Source organism: Staurois parvus, unplaced genomic scaffold (genome assembly GCF_062004578.1).
Source record: "Staurois parvus isolate SC_StPar_1 unplaced genomic scaffold, SC_StPar_1.0 ptg000928l, whole genome shotgun sequence".
NCBI classification, from domain to species: domain Eukaryota; kingdom Metazoa; phylum Chordata; class Amphibia; order Anura; family Ranidae; genus Staurois; species Staurois parvus.
The window spans coordinates 179666-198874 of record NW_028318724.1 but is presented as its reverse complement, the minus strand read 5'-3'; the positions used below and the strand labels follow the sequence as shown (position 1 = coordinate 198874).

The following is a 19209-nucleotide window of genomic DNA, read 5'->3' as shown; positions in this document are numbered from 1 at the left end:
GAGGGGTGAAGGTGCAAGAATTGGGGTTGATCTGAAATCTGATGGTGCAGGAACTGAGGTGATCTGAGGTGTGAAGGTGCAGGAATTGGAGTGATCTAATTTGTAAAGGTGTTGGAATTGGGGGTGATCTGAGGCATGCAAGTACAGGAATTAGAGTTGATCTGAAATCTGATGGTGTAGGAACTGGGGTGATCTGAGGGTGAAGGTACAAACCTCAGTATTTCTTTCTTTCTTTTCTATTATTCAAGTTACTCAAAGCCTTTACTATTCAAAGATTCTTTTTCGTGATTGAAAGTGTGAAGTTGACTTTTTTTGTGTAGCTGGCACACTCAATTTCTTTGAAAAAAATTTTGGCACACTGTGCTCAAAAGGTTGCCTACCCCTGCCCTAGACATTAGAGGTTAAAACACGGTCCACCTACAAACTCTCTGAGGAGGTTGTCACCCAATCTGGAGCATCTAATTCTAGTTTCATTAATTTGTAATGGTGTTTGTGCTTCAGAAAAATGCTGAGTTTTAATTTTTTAGGGGGGGGTATGGTGATTTGTTTGTCTTAAGGTGAGGCAACAGATTGCAAGGAATAGCTGTACAAATAAATTTATTAATTAAGAGCAATGAAGGTGTACAAAGTGCACATACCCATAGAAACTATAGAAACTTCAGTTTTTTTGTTGGCACTGAAAGGTTAACACATTCAAATTTATACACTAGTTAAAAAATTTTTATTTACAAGTTTAGCACAAGATCATGTATTAAAAACAGGACATCCCTGCAATTTTAGATACTAAAATGTATCGGCACAATGTCAAACCTATATTATGCTTTTGAAGTAAAATAAAATATAAAAGATCTTTGATAAATTATATACATTAAAAATACATGTGAGTTCCGAAGGTTTCAGAAGTGGTAATCTTCACATTCATTTTGTTAGGGTTTGTTCACCATTGCATAAATTATTATGCAGTTTGATTGGTTGTGCTTGATGGCAACGTAAAAAGGGCGATCTACCTTAATTTCATCGCTTGGATAACTGCGAAATGACATCACAGAGGCAGTAGAGCTAGCTGCTTCAGTCCCTTTTTCATTTACCTCAAGGGAAGTTTGGTGGTATACTTCAGACATGTACATATTGCCTTGGTTTGTCATTCCTGAGAAATTTGCTTTGACTTGGCTGAATGGATCTGTAATTCCCATGCGCTTCAGTGTCTGCTTTAGTGAAAAGTTTTTTTCCACTTTGAATATTGGCACCTGTAAATCTATATTTGTCATCTTCATACCCTTTGGACTAATCCAAGCAGTCAGGTCCTCATGTGAATCCATGTTTTTTATCTGCAGTAGAAAAAAAAATCAGCTGAAGAATGAATGTATATTAAGCTGGTCTTAATCTTATTACACAGGTCACCATCAACCCTAAATTTAAAGGCCTCTTGTGAAATAAATACATTTGCAACCCTGTAGTGTTTTTTTCTGGTCCTAAATACAGGGTGCAGCAACATAACTTCCTTTTTTCAAAATGCAATAAAACCCATTTTATGAATCAGAATTGTTTTTATTGTCTTTAATAATGTAGGTACATATCTAAAGTTCTGTTTTACACAGTTTTGAAAATCATATCAGGTAGGTGACGCCCCCCATTGTCCATACACTGAATAAGTGAATTCAGACCGGTATGTGAACATGTTGGAGGAATTTGTTTTTCCACGACTTGATGAATTGGACTTAGGGGACATTTGGTTTCAACAGGACGGAGCAACGGCTCACACTTCAAGAGCATCAATGGCTGTTTTAAGGGAACACACCCCGGAGCGCCTCATCTCAATAAGTGGCGATTTGGAGTGGCCAGCCCGCTCCCCCGATTTGGCCCCTTGCGACTTTTTTTGTGGGTTTTTTTTAAATCCCGCGTTTATGTAAACCATCCAAAGACCCTGTTGAAGGCCAACATCCGCGCAGAAATTGCCAACATACCCGCTGCTATGCTGGTAAGGGTCATGAAAAACGCCAGAAAACGGCTTATTCAGTGTATGGACAATGGGTGGCGTCCCCTACCTGATATTATTTTCAAAACAGTGTAAAACAGAACTTTAGATATGTACCTACATTATTAAAGACAATAAAAACAATTCTGATTCATAAAATGGGTTTTACTGCGTTTTGAAAAAAGGAGGTTATGTTGCTGCACCCTGTACAAGATCATTGTTATCTGTGGAACAATGAACACAGATACGTAAAGACCTGTAATGCAGTGATGCAGTCCAAGTCGTAAAACAAATATAGAAAATCCTACTTCTGCGTGCAGTAATTTACAAAGGTAAGCATAAGATCCTTAAAGCGGTATTAAACCCAAAAGCAAACATTTATTATATTGCAGCTTACCATTTCTTAGACGTGATGGCTGCATTCATTTTCCTTTTTAGGCTTTCTTTCTTCTATTTTTACCTGGTGATCCAGCCAGTAAGTCTGTTGTTTTTCAAAAGAACAAGCTCTCTTGCAGATATGTAGCGCTACCCTCGTGAGGGCCGCTGTGTTGTGGGTATCCCTAAGCTTCCCTCTGCAAAGCCAGGCAAGAGGTATTTCTTCACACAGACTTGCATCCAAAGACAGTGATTAGTCCATGAGCTTGGTTTTGTTGTTTTATTAGGGAAATTCAACATGGATAGGAAAATAGAGATTATGGGTTGCCCAATTTGGCTTGAAACAATGGAAGGGGGACATTTCCTTCCTATGTACAAAGCAGATCCTGAACTGTTTTTTTCCTGAAAGCAGTCCGTTGTTGTGGATCAGTAGCAGCTGCCCTTTATGGGCAAGGAACTAGCAGCCCCTCAAAAATCACTTTATTTCTCATAGCTACATGCAGAGACATATTCTCTCCCTGTACCGAACTGCTCCCAGCTGCACAGCCTGTAAGCACTACCAGATCTCCAGGGACACGGATAAAGGATTGAGCTCAATGCTGTCCTTAGAAAGTTTGCTGCTTTTGGCAGTCTTTCCCCTTGTAGACCCCAAAGTGTGCTGCTTTATTCACACTTTCCTCTTCACCCCCTGCTGCTCCAGGCCTTGATCCCATCCACGGCTCTCCTCAGAATGTATCCTGAGACAGTCTGAGTCCAGCCTAGAGGCCGCCCCCCCCCCAAACCTATTGGACCCCTCCTAGACACCAACTGTCTCCTCAGCACTTCATCTTTCACCTGGCTCATCTGTCAGCCTGAGTGTCCCTCAGTCCACCACTGTACCAGGGCCTCCAAACCTGAGATTAGCCCCCCCCCCATGAATATGCAGATTAGGCCTCCACCCCTTCCTTCTTACAGACTTCCAGGAAGGTGCTATAGTCCTCCAGAGTCAAAAGGAGGCGATAGAGCCAAAACCTGTTGAGGCATCCAGCTGACCTGCAATAACCCGACCTCAATCGCATGACTCCCACAACTACCATGAGTCACCACAATGATTTTGCCTATAATACTCTACACTATTCTAGTAGCACACTAGAGGATACTACAGATATATCAGTTTACATGGATGAGACAATGGTAAACAGGGGTGCTCACAATGATCAGCTTTTATTTATTTATTTATTTATTTATGCAAAACTTTTATCCGAAAAGGGAAAAAATGTTTGCTGTAACTGCTTATAAAGTGTTGGCTGGAGCTTGATTTTAGTTTTTCAGTGTATTTAAATCTGCTAGTACTTCTTCGAATCCCAACCAAGGCACTACCTGCACAGAGTATGCATGTTCTCCCTGTGCCTGCATGCTTTTCCTTCAGGCTCTCCGGTTTCCTTCCACACTCTAAAGACATGCTGGTAGGTGAATTGGATCCTGTCTAAATTGGCCCTAGTATGTGTATGTATGAATGTGAGTTAGGGAACTTAGATTGTACACCCCTTGAGGGTTAGGGACTGATGTGAATGTACAATATACAGTATGTAAAGTGCTGGGCAAAGCTGACAGTACTATATAAGTACCTGTAATAAAATAAATAAGTACATCTAACACTATCCTACTGACAGTGCTGCTGTCCAAAGATGCCCCCATGCTCATTAACGCAGACTAGGGGACTCTTATACAGGAGGTGTGTTACTGGCCAGATTACCAGATGAAAACAGAGGGGAATACAACCTAAAAATAAAACTAATACAGCCACCACATCTCATGACTGGTAAGTTGCAATTTATTATATTTTTGGTTTTAATATTGCTTTATGGAACATTTATGCATTATTGGCATTTATATATAACCAACAGTTTGCACAGCACTTTACATATATATTGTACATTCACATCAGTCCCTGCCCTCAAGGAGTTTTCAGTCTAAGGTCCCTAACCCACATTCATACATACACATACAAGGGCCAATTTAGGCAGGATCCAATTAACCTACCAGCATGTCTTTGGAGGGCGGGAGTAAACCCATACAAGCACAAGGAGAACATGGAAACTCCAACTTTGACCGTTTTTTGTACTAGTGTTTAGGAGCGTTTGGCATTCTTTCTGCCAGAAAACCTCTCTCAAAAATGCAAAACAGAAGGGTTTTTCTGCCTCTAAACGCTGAGCATAAACTTTGCTTCTAAACGACCTAATGTGCATGGAAACATAGGATAACATTAGTTGCTTCCACAGGCAAAACACTAAACTCCAGGAGTATCATTTTTTTTTATGCCAGTGTGCGTGGACCAATAATGTTTTAAAAATGGGACTTTCCTGCCATTTTAGATACTAAAATGTAACTTTGTGTCTTTTTGCCAGCAAGGCCCTGCACCTAAACACAAGTTAACTCTATGGGTTTTGGTACAATTGATTGTATAGATATCGTATTTCCAGAATGTAATGTGCAGGATAACCCTAGCACACAAGATTAAGCTGATCTCCCTTTACATGTTTATAAAAAAAAAAATTGAAAAGGCTATATATCCCTTTAATCTGTTATAGATGATAATACAGAGGCACACAAGTGCATTGTGGCACATTCAAGAAGGATGCTAGAGTCCTGGATTTGATTCCCACTGTGAGCACGCATCTGCATGGAGTTTGTATGTTTTCCCTCATTTGCATGAATTCCCACCTCCCCATTTAAAAACATTTTGAGTTGAGTTCCATACAGGCCCACACTGACCACAGCGCACACCAGGCATTTGCCCAAGGGGCTGAGGCCACATGTCCTAACAAGAGCTGGTGGAGCCCAAAGCAACTGCTCATTGAGCCCACACCACTCACCCAGCCTCTCTCCACAACCACCCCATGAGTTCACAGCATGGCTATCAAGGGGAAGAAACTAGAGGTCAGCTGACCCGTTAAGAGGGAGGTGCTGGAGGAGGTCTCCGCTGTGAGCTGTGAGGAGACCCCATCTCCTGATCTCTGGAAAGGTCACTGCTGTGCTGCATCCTGCCGCAGACACATGGAGGGAGCCATACTCCAGAGAGTACGGTGATTACTGATCCCTTCTCCACCCAGAACTGTCCCTGACTGAACCAAATCCCCCTCACAACCACTGCAACTGATCCCATCCCCCTGGGCCCCAGCACTGCTACTGACTGATCCCATCCCCCCACCAGCACTACCACTCATCCCATCCCCTCACCAGCACTGCCATTCATCCCATCTCCCCCCCAGGACTGCCACTCATCCCATTCCCCACCAGCACTGGCACTCATCCCATCAGCCTTACTAGCAATTCCACGCACCCCATCCCCCCACAAGCAATGCCACTCATCTCATTCTCCTCCCACCACTGCAATTGATTATGCTTCCCCCCCTGCAGCCCCAGAAACCAATGAAGGGAGCAGTAACGATGTGCAGTAACCTCTATCAATCAATCAATGAGCAGTAATGATGTGCAGTTTACCTCTAGCAACCAATCAGTGAGCAGTAATGATGTGCAGTGACATCTAGCAACCAATCAGTGAGTGGTAATGATGAGCTGTAACCTTTAGCAATTAAACAGTGATCTGTAATGTGTGCTGCAACCTCCACCAACCAGTCTGTGAACAGCAATGATATGCTGTAACCTCTGGCAACAATTGCTGCCTGGTCTGCTGCAGTAAACTGATTTTGAGTCTAGCTGCTATTTATTGAAAAAAATGGCTGCTCAGTCTAAAATGGCCATGCCTATTTCTTGTCCCAGTCCAGTGGAGGATGGGATTGTCCCTACAGTACAGTGTTACATTGTGTAAGTGTTTGACTGTGACAGAAAAATTAAGTTTTGAGCTCCTTTAGGGAACAGAGATTGGTATACAGGGCGGACTGACTATTTGGAAACTCGGGCACTGCCCGAGGGCCCGGGGTCAGTAGGGGGCCCCATGAGATGCCCCTGGTACCTTTTTCATAGGCTTTTTTGAGTTTGGGCAAGGACATAGGGGCCCCATGGTCCCGTATTGCCCTGAGGCCCCATGAGTTTTTTCAGAATTAAAGTGCAAAAGTTTATATTACAGTTAATGTGTAGTTATTTTGTACAGTTAATGTGACTAAAAATAGTTTGAACTAAAGAAATTTTTTCCAAGTATGTTTTTTTTTATATTGTATCACATTTCTTGCAAAAAGCCTAATATTTACAGAACTGTTTAGCTCAAGCAGAAATCTACACCCCAAAGTAAAGGAGTCAGATCAGTGACCTCCACCACTCCCTGTTGATGCAGATCCATCCAAGACCTGGAAGCTGATTGGTTTCTATGCAGAGAGCTGCACCAAGTTTGCACCATGCAGTTTTAGTAAATCAACCCCAGTGTGCTCTAATCCTTTGTATGTATTACATGTTTAACAACACATGCCAGAGCATGCTCTAACCATAAAAACATTTAATGAAGGTGTCACAGTCACTGTTAACTGCCATAATTAGTTCTATATAGGGCTGCAGACTGCCATTGCCTAACTCCTGGAAGATGTTCGAGGACATGATCTGTGTTAGGCTGACCATACAGTATACAATTTTCTTGAGAATTTTGCTTTAGATTTACCAAAAACCATATGAGCAGAGTTGGACTGACCATTTGGAAACTAGGACACTGCCCGAGGGCCCGGGGTCAGTAGGGGGCCCCATGGGATGCCCCTGGTACCTTTTTCATAGGCTTTTTTGAGTTTGGGCAAGGACACAGGGGCCCCATGATCCCCTATTGCCCGGGGGCCCATGAGTTATCAGTCCGCCCCTGCATATGAGGTCAAACCTAAACAACACTTTCAATTGTATCCAATTAGTCAGACCCTTGCACTACATAGTTGATGGTAAATCTAAAGGAAGTTGCACAGAAATTGGACAGAAAATTGTATAGTGTATGGCCAGCCTTATGCAGCACAGGTGTGCTCTGCCCCAAGGCTATCATTGCCTCCAGAGCTTAGTTGTGATGGAGACCAGCCATTATGACAGGTTCCATTTAAATTATACAACATCAAGGCTTTGTTTTCTAGTACTGTTCTGTGATACTGTTCTGACTTACCTTTTTAAAAACGACATCATTATCTGGAATTATTATCACCATACTAAAATCTTCTTTTGGCCCATAGGGAAGTACCACAATTTTTAAGCCAGGATTTTCTACATGTTTTATTTTGAAGTAATTTGTCATAGACATCATTTTAACTGTTATTTGCTCTTTCTGAAAAACATTCAAATCATACAAAATGTATTTTATCATTCACAGTTATTACTGTGCAATTATAAATGTATACATTCCCACAATAATAAACATATCAAGGAGAAATGACATATCAAACTTTATCATGAGACCTTTGGTGTAATCTCAAACTGTAGATTGGCTCTTTACAGCTCCCTCACAGTATTTTGTTAAAGCTGTAAGAGAATACAATTTACATCCATGAAAACCCTTTTAAGTTCAAAGTCTATATTTTGATGTAGAAGAGTAACTGCATACAAAACTGATATTTAAGTTTTTGATGCTGGGACATTTAATCATTACTACTAACTTTCTTATATCTGTCAGATATTCACTTGGTGTGATCTCTCTCCATGATTTCCCAAGCAAGCAACAACAATTGCAAGGGAGCTCTACGCTCCCAGTTAGATCTCTTTTCAAGTTTGTATTAGGAAATATTAGGGTCTGCACCAATACCGATATCGGTGCCTATACTAAGCATTTGCATAAGTACTCGTGCAAATGCTCTGATACCTGAAACCGATACTTTTGCAGTGCGATTTGAGCCCATACAAAATGAATGGGCTCAAATCGCACTGCGAAGAATCGCACGTGATTTGAACAGGATTGTGGTGCAATTTCCCTGCAGGTATAGTCCAATTTGAGCCATTCATTTTGTATGGCTCAAATCACACTGCAAATTGCACCGCACCTGCAGGGAAACCACATGTGATTCAGACATGAATCTTACTGCATTCCTGTTCCAATCAAATATGATTTTTTGCAGTGTGATTTGAGCCCATTCATTTTGTATGGACTCAAATAGCACACCAAATGTATCGGTAATCGGTATCGGCGAGTAATAGAGCACAAGTATCGGTACTCGCCGATAAAAAACGGTATCGGTGCAACCCTAGGAATAATGCATCTAGGGAATTAGAATATATCCCAAGCTAGGCAGAATCAAAGCCAGGAAATACATTTGGAAATTCTCACTAAAATATTGCTTTATGGGACATAGGAAGTAAGCGGGTAACTTAGCCAAGCCAACTCCAGTGATACCTGAAATATTGTGTTACAGCACTGGAACTGTGGATCTAAATATCACCAGAAATTGTATATGCAAGGAATTTGCATGTTCTCTCTGTGATAACACTTTTTTCTTTGAGTGTTCCATTTCCCCCAAAAACCTAAAACATAAGGCCTGCTCCAGCAAATACATACAGTATATTTCCATTGAGTGTGGTTATGTGTTATCTAAGTTAGGTTGTTGGCTGTCTTCTTAAGGCTTTTGGAGAAGCCAGTGGTGAGATCTTCTTGGCTAAATTCATACTTTTACCAAATATCAGGCCCACTACCAGGCCAAGTGATGGTGATACATGCAACCACAGACAGATTTATTGCCAGAAATAATACAAGTAAGGAGTTTACATGTTCTAGCTGTGTTTGCGTCGGTTTCCTCTGAGTGTTCCATTTTCTACCCACTTTCCAAAACATAAAGTTTAAAGGCCTGCTCCAACTAAAAAAAATATATCTCTATTGTGTTGTCTGTTATCCAAGATTATTTGGTGGCCTCTTTTGCCTGTTGGAAAATCCATTGGTGAGATCTTCTTGGCTAAATGCCTAGTGCCACCCAAATTCCATGCCCATTACCAGGCCAAATGATGGTGCCACATGCACCCAAAGATATGCTAGAATAAATAACTACAAGTTCGGGACTCTTTACCATCTCCTAACAACAGGGGTCCAAGGCACAATTATAGTATTGTTGGAAAATCTAATTTCATTAAAAAATGTTTGGTGTGACTGATGAGAGAGAGAAACAGAGAGAGGTTTGATTCACCAAGAGTCTTTCGTGGCAAATCCAGTAGTTTGGTTTTGGTAATTTTTAGAGCTTATAGGTAAACTACTGTCAAAAAAGCACGGTAAATTGGGCACTACCATGGGGGAGAGACCACAAATAATGCAGTAGTGTAAAATTGGCAAGCAGCAGGACAATTTTAATAAGCAAGGCTAGGCCCAAATTTACTGGATTTAAAGCACAGGCTGGGGCTTTATTACAAGAATAAAGATGGATACAACAGTGTAAAATTGGCCACCGACAGGTGAATTTTTAATTCGTAGTAGGATAGTAGATCTAACTGGTGTGTACCTAACTTTTATTTTATCACAATTGATAGTGGGGTGCAGTAGATGTGCATAATATAATGTGCGGTGGTTTAGGTGTACACCATTCTTGCACTTAAAGCAGAGTTTCATCCAAAAGGGAAAGTTCTGCTTTAAGACCTCCTCCCCTGTTTAAGATTTTTTTTTTACACATTTTTTTGGGCGGGAGTGGGTACCTGATTTTGAAAGGTACCCACTCCCACTTACTCTGAGAATGTCTAGGCAATGGTGTTCAAAGGCTGCTTGAAAAAATGGCTCCGCTAAGCACAGGTCTGGATCCTGGGACAGGTGAGAATCTGTTTGTTAAAAGTTTGTAGTTGCTGACTTTTACGTTTTAGAAATATGACTGGAGCACTTCTCTAACTTCTTTTCTTTCAAACAATGAAGAATAAAAGACAGCTTCAAGAACAAATGGTCTGAAGCAAGTGGATTTATTGCTTTGGGCACCCCAAACTGAAAAATGCCCTATCAACATAAAATAACAATTAGTAAAACCACAAAAGATATGGAAACTTCAAAATACCACCTTGAGACAAAGACCTACTTTTTCTAAAGGGAAGCCGTTACTTAAAATAAGGATCCTGAAATACCAACCCCTGAAACAAAAGTAATTTTTTTCATTAGCCACAAAGCTTGCGATTATATTTAACCTCCCTAGCGGTCTGATTATGTCCATATTTCTGTGCTCAAACCAGTACATTGTTTTGCACGGAAATATGTATTTTTTTTATTGTAGGCCTGTAATTTTTAGGAATAACTCACTGAAATCTGTCCGAACAAGAGTCTAGTAAACATCCCGGGTATGTTATAATTTGAAACACGAAATCATAAATTATAATTTAATAAATAATCATAAAAAATAATAATATAATAATAAATTTATTTCAATAATATAATCAAACCAAAAACACTGAAATTTGAAATATAGCGCCAAGTTCGCACATCACTGAGCAAAGTTGCAAAATCGTTTTCAGTGTCTGATGACAAATTTCCCCATGAATCATCACTCAATTCTACTCAAGTAGTTCTAATTTACTATTGCTGTTCTCTAGCCGGTCTAAAACCGATTTTGAAGTAAAGGGATGCTTTTTGGATGCCATGGACATTTCTCAGTTTCCAGGCAGAACGAACAGTAAAAATGCAGGCAGGGCACAGGACAAAGCACTCGGGACAAAATGTATGTGAAATGGTTTGATACAGTAATGTTTTACTATGTGATTTTAGTGTATTGAGTGAATGTCACAATATGTCATTTTCAAATTTCCCACCGTTCCGTCCCCCGTATGTCCAGGCGCTCGCAGGGGATGGAACCCAGATGACAGATGCCGGCATCCGCCGGAGTACATTACAGGGGACACTGCAGGAGGGACATTGCGGGAGCGCAGGACAAGGTAAGTGACCGAGGGATCCCGGAGCAGCGCCACATGGTAAGCCAGAGTGTAGCTCGGGGTTACCGCTTTTGGTACTGAAACTTTACCCCGAGCTACACTTGGGAATACCATCAGGGGGGTTAAAGTACAATTTCCTTACTAACTAAAAGTCAATATATTTGAATAGACCATTGATGAAGCTGTTGGTGCTTGCTACTGTGGGTCTTCCTGGGGGATGATCTAATAATTTGTGGATTTTAGGGAGATGGTAAAAATAAAAGGTGCTGCACACGGAGGGGAGCAAAAATTATTTCTCCCTCCTGTCCAACATGCCCCTTCTCGACACTTCTTCAACCAATGTTTTCAGGGGTAACTGAAAAGTTGGAATTTTGGTGTAGGTATTAGCATCAGAAAGAAGACATAGTGATTCTTTACAATAATCCTCCCTATTTTGGACTACTAGGCTGCCACCCTTATCTGCTTGTTTTATAACAATATTCCTATTAGTCTCTAGATCTTTAAGAGCCTTATGTTCCTGTAATGAGATGTTATTTACTGTTAATTTATCTGAAGTCATGCACAAGGTCAAGAAATTCCTATATACAGCCTGGTAACAGGTTTCGATAAAGGGACCCTTGGATTGTGCAGGATAAAAAGTAGACTTTGATCTTAGACCCGTGTATATTACTTTGGAATCTAAAGAAATATTGAAATCTTGACTATTAGTGTTACACTCAGTCCGTAATTCTTCTAATATGTTAATAATTTAGTGGTCTCTCGAGATAATGAGTCACCAGTTGGGCTGTTTACTAAGACTGTATACAGTGATCACGAATACCACACATTCCAGCTCAGGGACATAGGTGAGCGGATATTCCACCCAGCCAGAGATTCACCGCTAGTTCTGGATGGTTTTAATGTATCATCTTTGAATAAACTATACCCCTTATGAGGCATATTGTGGAGTTATTAATGAACTTAAGCCGGAGTTCCCTCTGCCCTGGTCTCTCTTTTTTTGGAAATTGCTCATCACTCTACCCAGTGTGTTACTAGCAGCTGAGGGCAAGTGGCTTTTTTAAGGATGATTAAGCTGCAATATACAACATTTTTCCTCTTTGGTTTAGATATTCTTTAAGTAAGTAGACCATAATATGAATAGGTATACATACCGATAATAAGGTAAAGGTATCCTCATGGGTCCTTGATTCACGAAACGGTTTTGTCCAGTTTGCAGCAAAATATAATATATTTGTAACAACCAGTGCTGTATTTTGTGAAATGGATTGGGCTGGCAATAAGTTCTCAATTTTCCCTTTAAAATAATAAAATAAACACATTGGAATTTTGACATTGCTGTAAATCATTTTTGCCTATTGGCAAAACTAAGATTTCATGCAACCAAAAGGACTTGTGTTACTCTTAACAAGCAATAACCCTTTGGGATGTATGTATAAGACAATTTGTTAGGTAAATGTCTTAAACATTTGCCCAGCTCTTACAAATTTTGTCCGTATGTTGCCTAATATGTTGATGTCCTATGATGGTCAGCTCCATTTGGTGGCCATAATCTACATAATTTCACGATACCACATTATGGCCTCTAGACAGAGGCCAACTTGGCCCAAGAGGTTCCATTTTGAGCTAAAATGCTACCTTTGGATGGACTGGCCCTAAAAGAGGTTGATTTAAGAAAATTGGAGCAAAGAAAATTTGATAAAGAAGAATCTAATTGGGTTTAATATATCAAAAGAAACAGAAAGTTCTATTGATATGATCAATTGATATAATTCTTCTTCATATCATTTATTACAGTTTTTATTAATCATGCATAGGCCTATTGGTGTTTTCAAGTTCCAACACCTAACAAACATCAGTTAGACATATAACATATTTGAGTAGCTTCCTTATCGTATTCTGTGCCACTAAGATATGTTGAGCTTTTTACACTGTACTTCTATGTACATCTATTTTTGGTTTTCAAACTGAGATTGACTCATAGTGGTTTATACTTCAATCTAATTCCTTTTTGTTTTGCTGTCATTGACTCAGATTAACTGAACTTGTGTTCTTTTACTGGCTAATTTCCCAGCTTGTTTGCTAGAAGTGAACTTAATCTGCATATTCTGGCTTTTATGGTGTTTTTTTCTCAATGAATGACATTGCTGTTATTTACTACATTTGTCCCCCGAATTTCATGGGCAGCATTACAACATACCAATATTTACAGTAACCCAGGATAAAACGGCAAGATTCCCTACATAGATGTAGCTGATAATTCAAGTTGCAAATTTCGAGAGGTCTTGGAACATAAATATCCATTGTGCAACCTCTTAATAATGTAATGTGAAAAAAAATTGATACCACAGTGGTATACATTTTTTTCACAAGGTCTTAGAACATGTTGACTACTTTGGGCTGAAAATAGCACATAAAAGGTCATTACACCATACAAAACTCCTAATGAAAGTGCTGCATCTCAGTCCATAACACGATGTTACATATTCTGCTATAGAAACTTTTGCTGCACCACATAATTCTGCTAAGCGTATGTTCACTTTGGTAGGTGAATGTTAGTAAATAAAATGAATTTATGTTCACTTTGAACACCCATTTACGTAGTAGCAAAAACCTTTTCTAATTTCCCTATCACGTTTGTTCACTTTAAATACCTGATCACGTGCAAAGGGAAGACAGTTTTCTTTTCTTTTTGTTATTTTGCAAGCAATTGTTTGCTCATTCAAAGTGAACACAGCTTCACCTTATTCACTAACATTCAATTTGCTAGGTACAGTAAATGGTCCCTGTTACTTTATTACATCTACCCCATTGTCTCTTGCTCTGTCAAGGTAAAATCACACTATGGAGTAACAACATTCATGTTGCTTTGTTCCTTGAGTCCCCCCATAGGCATGCACCAGGAACTCTAATTTCAGCAGCAGGATGACTGCAGGACAGCCCAAGAGACTGATCTCAGCTCTCAAATTGCAAGAGTGCATTACATTCTTCTATGTGTTTCAAGAAACCTGATTTATATCCAGAATTTTAGTAAAAGTGGAATTAACCTTTTTCATTATAATGGTACTTTGTTAAATAACATTTTTTTACATTTTTTAGATGATCTTCTTTTCATTTTTATGGCACTCATTTAAATAAAACAATGAAACATACCTTTTGTCTGTTGGCTAATCCAATTATTAATGTATTGTCTCGATTTTTCTGCATCATTATAAAAGTCCAGTTGTTCCAAGCCTGCACTATACAGATTCTTAGTATCTTTCAAAAATGTCTGAAAAACAAAATACAAAATGCAACAATGCAAAATGCTACATTTTTCACTTTTCCATATTGAAAGATTTTAAATATAATTACCAAACATGAAATATGTGTAAAAGTCCAACTCTGTGCATAAGTATGCACACCCTCCTGTAACTGGGGATGTAGCTTTATTCAGAATTAAGCAATCACATTCAAAATCATACTAAATAGGAGTCAGTACACGCCTGCCATCATTTAAAGTGCCTCTGATTAACCCCAAATAAAGTTCAGCTGTTCTAGTAGATCTTTCCTGACATTTTCTTAGTCACATCCTACAGCAAAATCCATGGTCTGCAGAGAGCTTCCAAAGCATCAGAGGGATTTCATTGTTAAAAGGTATCAGTCAGGAGAAGGGTACAGAAGAATTTCCAAGGCATTAGATATACCATGGAACACCGTGAAGACAGTCATCATCAAGTGGAGAAAATATGGTGCAACAGTGACATTACCAAGAACTTGACATCCCTCCAAAACTGATCAAAAGACGAGAAGAAAACTGGTCTGTTAGGCTGCCAAGAGGCCTACAGCAACATTAAAGGAGCTGCAGGAATATCTGGCAAGTACTGATTATGAGCTGTAAGCCATAATCATCACAATTATGACAAATCACGGCTTGAACTATCTTGCTTTGCATGTAATGAGTCTATCTCATATATTAGTTTCACCTTTTAAGTTGCATTACTGAAATAAATGAACTTTTGCACGATATTCTAATTTTTCGAGTTTCACCTGTAGTTCATTTGGGCCAGCTTGGCCTAAATGAACTATGTCTCCAACTAATATGTGAAGCCTGTAGATGTGTGGTATAAACTGTATGTAGTTATAGCTACCGCAAGGGGTTTCAGCTGAGACTTCTAGTCTCATACCTGGAACATAGTAGAGTCTATCACAACGGTGCTCAGCCATTCAGAGAAAGCAATGCACTCTATCAATGAATAAAAAGTTTCCTTTGATTGGTTGAGCCAGACGTTGTTTGGATGAAAGTGTTAAACCCAGGGGCGGACTGACCATTCGAGCACTTGGGCACCGCCCGAGGGCCCGGGGTCAGTAGGGGGCCCCATGAAATTCCCCTGGTACCTTTTTATAGGCTATTTTGGGTGTTTTTGAGTGTGGGCAAGGACACAGGGGCCCCATGATCCCCTATTGCCCGGGGGCCCCATGAGTTGACAGTCCACCCCTGGTTAAACCATATCTAAACCCAAAAACAATCATGATAAAATGTATTATATTGCAGCTTAGCAGTCCTTAGATATGGTGCCTGCATTTGTTTTTTTTTCTTTCATTATTCTCACCTGGTAAGCCAGCCAGTAACTCACTTCTTGCCCTTGTGTGGCTACACTTACTTCTACACTGCATCAATAGAGGAAGCCATAGTTGTCTCCCAGGGTGGATTTCAAACATGTCATCTACTGTTCACCTCCATTACATGTGATTAGTAGTTTGCATAAGAAAGTTGAGATAATTTTGGTTACAACCAGCTCAGGAAGGGATAAGGAAACTTTATTTCAAGCAAGATCAATATGTACTTGCAAAAAATGTTCTTGTCTGCGAAAAGAAAAGTAATGTAGCCACCAAATCTAATGACTTGGTAATCTGCAATATATTACATTTTTATTCCTGGATTTAGCTGTCTTTTAATTAATTTCAGAAATGTAAATATAAATTCAATATTTATTTTTAACATTGTGAATACTTTTGAATTGAATAATGTGCATTCATTCTGTGTTTTACTGTCATAAATATTATCTGTCGGCTCTGACATTTTCTGATATAACATAACATAGTAAGCTCCCTAGTAAAAACAAATAGATTTTTTACATTCTTACCGGAAAAAACTCAAAGGACTTTTGCCCAAATAATTTGTTGGCGATAATTAATATGTGTCCATCACCATTTTTCTCTAACTCCTCCCAAAGATTTTTGCATCCAAAATGGACATCTTTAACATCGCTGAAGTGCAGTGCCTTGCAATAGTAAGAAGTATATTGTTATTATGGACTGACGTTTTTAATGAACATCAAATAATAAACAATAACAATCATTTTTTTATCATATTCCTAGTATGAAAAAAGCTCAGTGAAAAAGTGGAGTGATGGGGAGGCAACATTTTAAAAAAGGTTTCTTTAGCCTTCTACTTTAAATAAATCTCCTAATCAACATTATAGGATGGTATTTCTCACAAGTTATTTAAATTTTGTGCATTTAGAAACACATACTGCTATTTTTATGACATTTGCGTTTACAATGTGTAATTTGTGTTTATAATGTTGTAATAATAAAACTGTAGATATCCAAAATGCTGGTCTATTTTGCACTGTATTTTCAACTGTAGATATAGTAGATATATATATATATATAGTAGTTATATATAGTATATATACTAAATGTGCAAACTTACCTTGCTGATCTGTGCAGCTGTGTTACCCCTTGCTCCCAGAAACACCATTGCAAATGCAGTAAATAAACTGATTGGTGAGAATACAATATTTTGACCTTCAGCATTCCTACTGATTTCTCTGAAAGCATCAACTGCTAGCTGGTTGTTTGCGGCACATATGTCCATTTTTTTTTGTCTGTTAAATCTGGAGAAGAAAGTTTAAAAAAAGGAAAGAACACATTTTTAATACTTGTATAATTACTGGTAGTATTACTATTTACTACACGTTTGGCCTTAACCAATAGTCATTATTCTTAGGCTACATTCGCACCAGTGATAGGGGCCAGTGCAAATTGTAGTCGCAGTTCCTTCTGCGGCTGTCAGCTGTTCTCAGAGGCTCTCAATGGGCAGATAGTCGCTGGCTGTGTAGAGAGCGGCAAATAGCTGCAGCTGTATGCGACCTGTTCTAGTGTAAGGGGCTGCAGCCACAGAAAGCTGCTGAGAACCACTGACAGCCATAAAAGGAACTGCCACTACAATTTGCACTGACCCTAATCGGCTGGTGTGAATGTAGTCTAAAGTGTGGATTAAGCTAGTATTTTCAGTTACAATGTACCAACATCCCAAACTTAAAGCGGTATTAAGGCTCCATGCACACTGGCGGTTTTTATAAGCTCAAAACAAGCTGGATGAAAAATGCTGATAATAGCGTTTTTTTGTGCCAACTTGTAATAGCATTTTAGTAGCTTTTAGGAGTGGCCGTGTTTTATTAGTGTTTTTATAGTACATGTAGAAATAAAACAGCTAGAGAACAGCTGTTAAGAGTCTTTTAGTAGCGTTTAGGAGCGTTCAGCATTTTGTTTCTGCCGGAAAAACGCTTCCAAAGACTCCACAAAAAGAAAAAAAAATTCTGCTCCTAAACACTGAAGTTGAAAAATTTCTACTTAAAAGAGTCATCCAGTGTAATCTAGGGTGTGCTTGCCATCAGCCCTATTTTTCTAACAGAGAGGTTTATGCCTTGTATTTGGTGGGATTTTTAAGGCAACCTTAAAATATATAAGTCAGACAATTTTTTTTTAAAATAAGATTTGTCATTTTATTTAACACATCAGTACATATTTCCCCCATGGAATATAACAATTCTTGAAAGTAGGCTTGCTTGACAATATTAGTAATTATTGCATAGGAAAATTAGCGATATCTCTTGAAGCTGATATTCATCTTGCAACCTCATTTGAGGGAACTACAAGTGCATTCAGCCTATATCCAATGCGTTTCAAATACTTTAGCACAGATTCTTCCTCAGGGAAGGGATACTGCTCTAAAACAACAATTATCAATAGTTACACTTTTTGTGCATATTTTTTCTGATCTAGGAATTGAAAAACCAACTTTACAAATTTTATATACCACAAAAAACTATCAAACTGAGAATGCTTTGCTGTGTTTTGGAGAATAGGGGACTCATTCTCCAAAACACAGCAAAGCATTCTCAGTTTGATCAATTTTTGTGGTATGTAAACTTTGTATAGTTGGTTTTTCAATTTCTGGATCAGAAATAATATGCACAAAAAGTGTAACTATTGATAATTGTTGTTTAGGAGCGGTATCCCTTCCTTGAGGAAGAATCTGCACTAAAGTATTTGAAAAACATTGGATATAGGCTGAATGCACTTGTAGTTCCCTCAAATGAGGTTGCAAGATGAATATCAGCTTCAAGAAATATCTCAAATTTTCCTATGCAATAATTACTAATATTGTCAAGCAAGCATGCTTTGAAGAATTGTTATATTCTATGAGGGAAATATGTACTGATTGTGACAATTGCGGCGTCAGACCCCAGCCCTTCTCACCAAACTCGTGACCGAAGGACAAGCCAATCCAAAACCGCGCTGTCACGTTCGTAACAATGCCACGCCCAGCTGCACTCTGCACAAAGATTTTCCAGCTAACGGACCGCAATCTGTGTATCTGCAGCCTGGGAGCGATTATTACTGGGTCAGGTTAATTACGCAATTAACCCTTCACACTGCCACCACCTCCTTTTTGTACAGAGAAAGAGGAAACTCGGTAATATCAGCAATAACACTATGATGTTGGCATAAGCGTCGGTATACCACTGTCACCACAGGCAGAGATATACAGAAGCTTAAAACACACAGTAGCACTCTTCAGAGGCAGGGGTTCTTAGTTTGCATTAAAGAGCTTTAGAAACAGTTCAACACTTTCAGAAAGTAAGATTTATTACTAAAAGGTCAAAGGGGTGCAATAAAAATATTTGCAGAAAAAGATGTAGTCAATATATATATATAAATATACAGAGAGCAATAACACAGCAAAGAGATAACAGAAAGGAATTTAGATAGATAAAGTACTTGCCAAACGTCCTGGTTTAAGCAAATCAAGT

The 19209-nt window shown here is 39.1% G+C and overlaps 1 protein-coding gene across 1 annotated transcript; it reads right to left on the bottom strand.

The window, feature by feature from the left end:
• Positions 1 to 580: 580 nt before the first annotated feature.
• Positions 581 to 17108, bottom strand: LOC149441977 (leukocyte elastase inhibitor-like). Its single transcript, XM_089656677.1, has 6 exons — positions 16824 to 17108; positions 16252 to 16389; positions 14279 to 14396; positions 12280 to 12422; positions 7419 to 7577; positions 581 to 1328 (listed from the first exon to the last, which is right to left on the bottom strand). The coding sequence occupies exons 1-6, from the start codon at positions 16986 to 16988 to the stop codon at positions 927 to 929; spliced, it is 1125 nt and encodes a 374-aa protein (XP_089512803.1). The 5' UTR covers positions 16989 to 17108; the 3' UTR covers positions 581 to 926.
• Positions 17109 to 19209: the final 2101 nt, after the last annotated feature.

What these genes read in the sequence shown, in the direction of transcription:
- LOC149441977 (XM_089656677.1), bottom strand. Translation starts at nt 16,988, where the DNA reads ATGGACATATGTGCCGCAAACAACCAGCTAGCAGTTGATGCTTTCAGA. An exon ending in CAGCTGCACAGATCAGCAAG is followed by an intron (nt 16,390 to 16,823) that starts GTAAGTTTGCAC and finishes TACTATTGCAAG; the next exon opens with GCACTGCACTTCAGCGATGT. An exon ending in ATACCTTTACCTTATTATCG is followed by an intron (nt 7,578 to 12,279) that starts GTATGTATACCT and finishes AATGTTTTTCAG; the next exon opens with AAAGAGCAAATAACAGTTAA.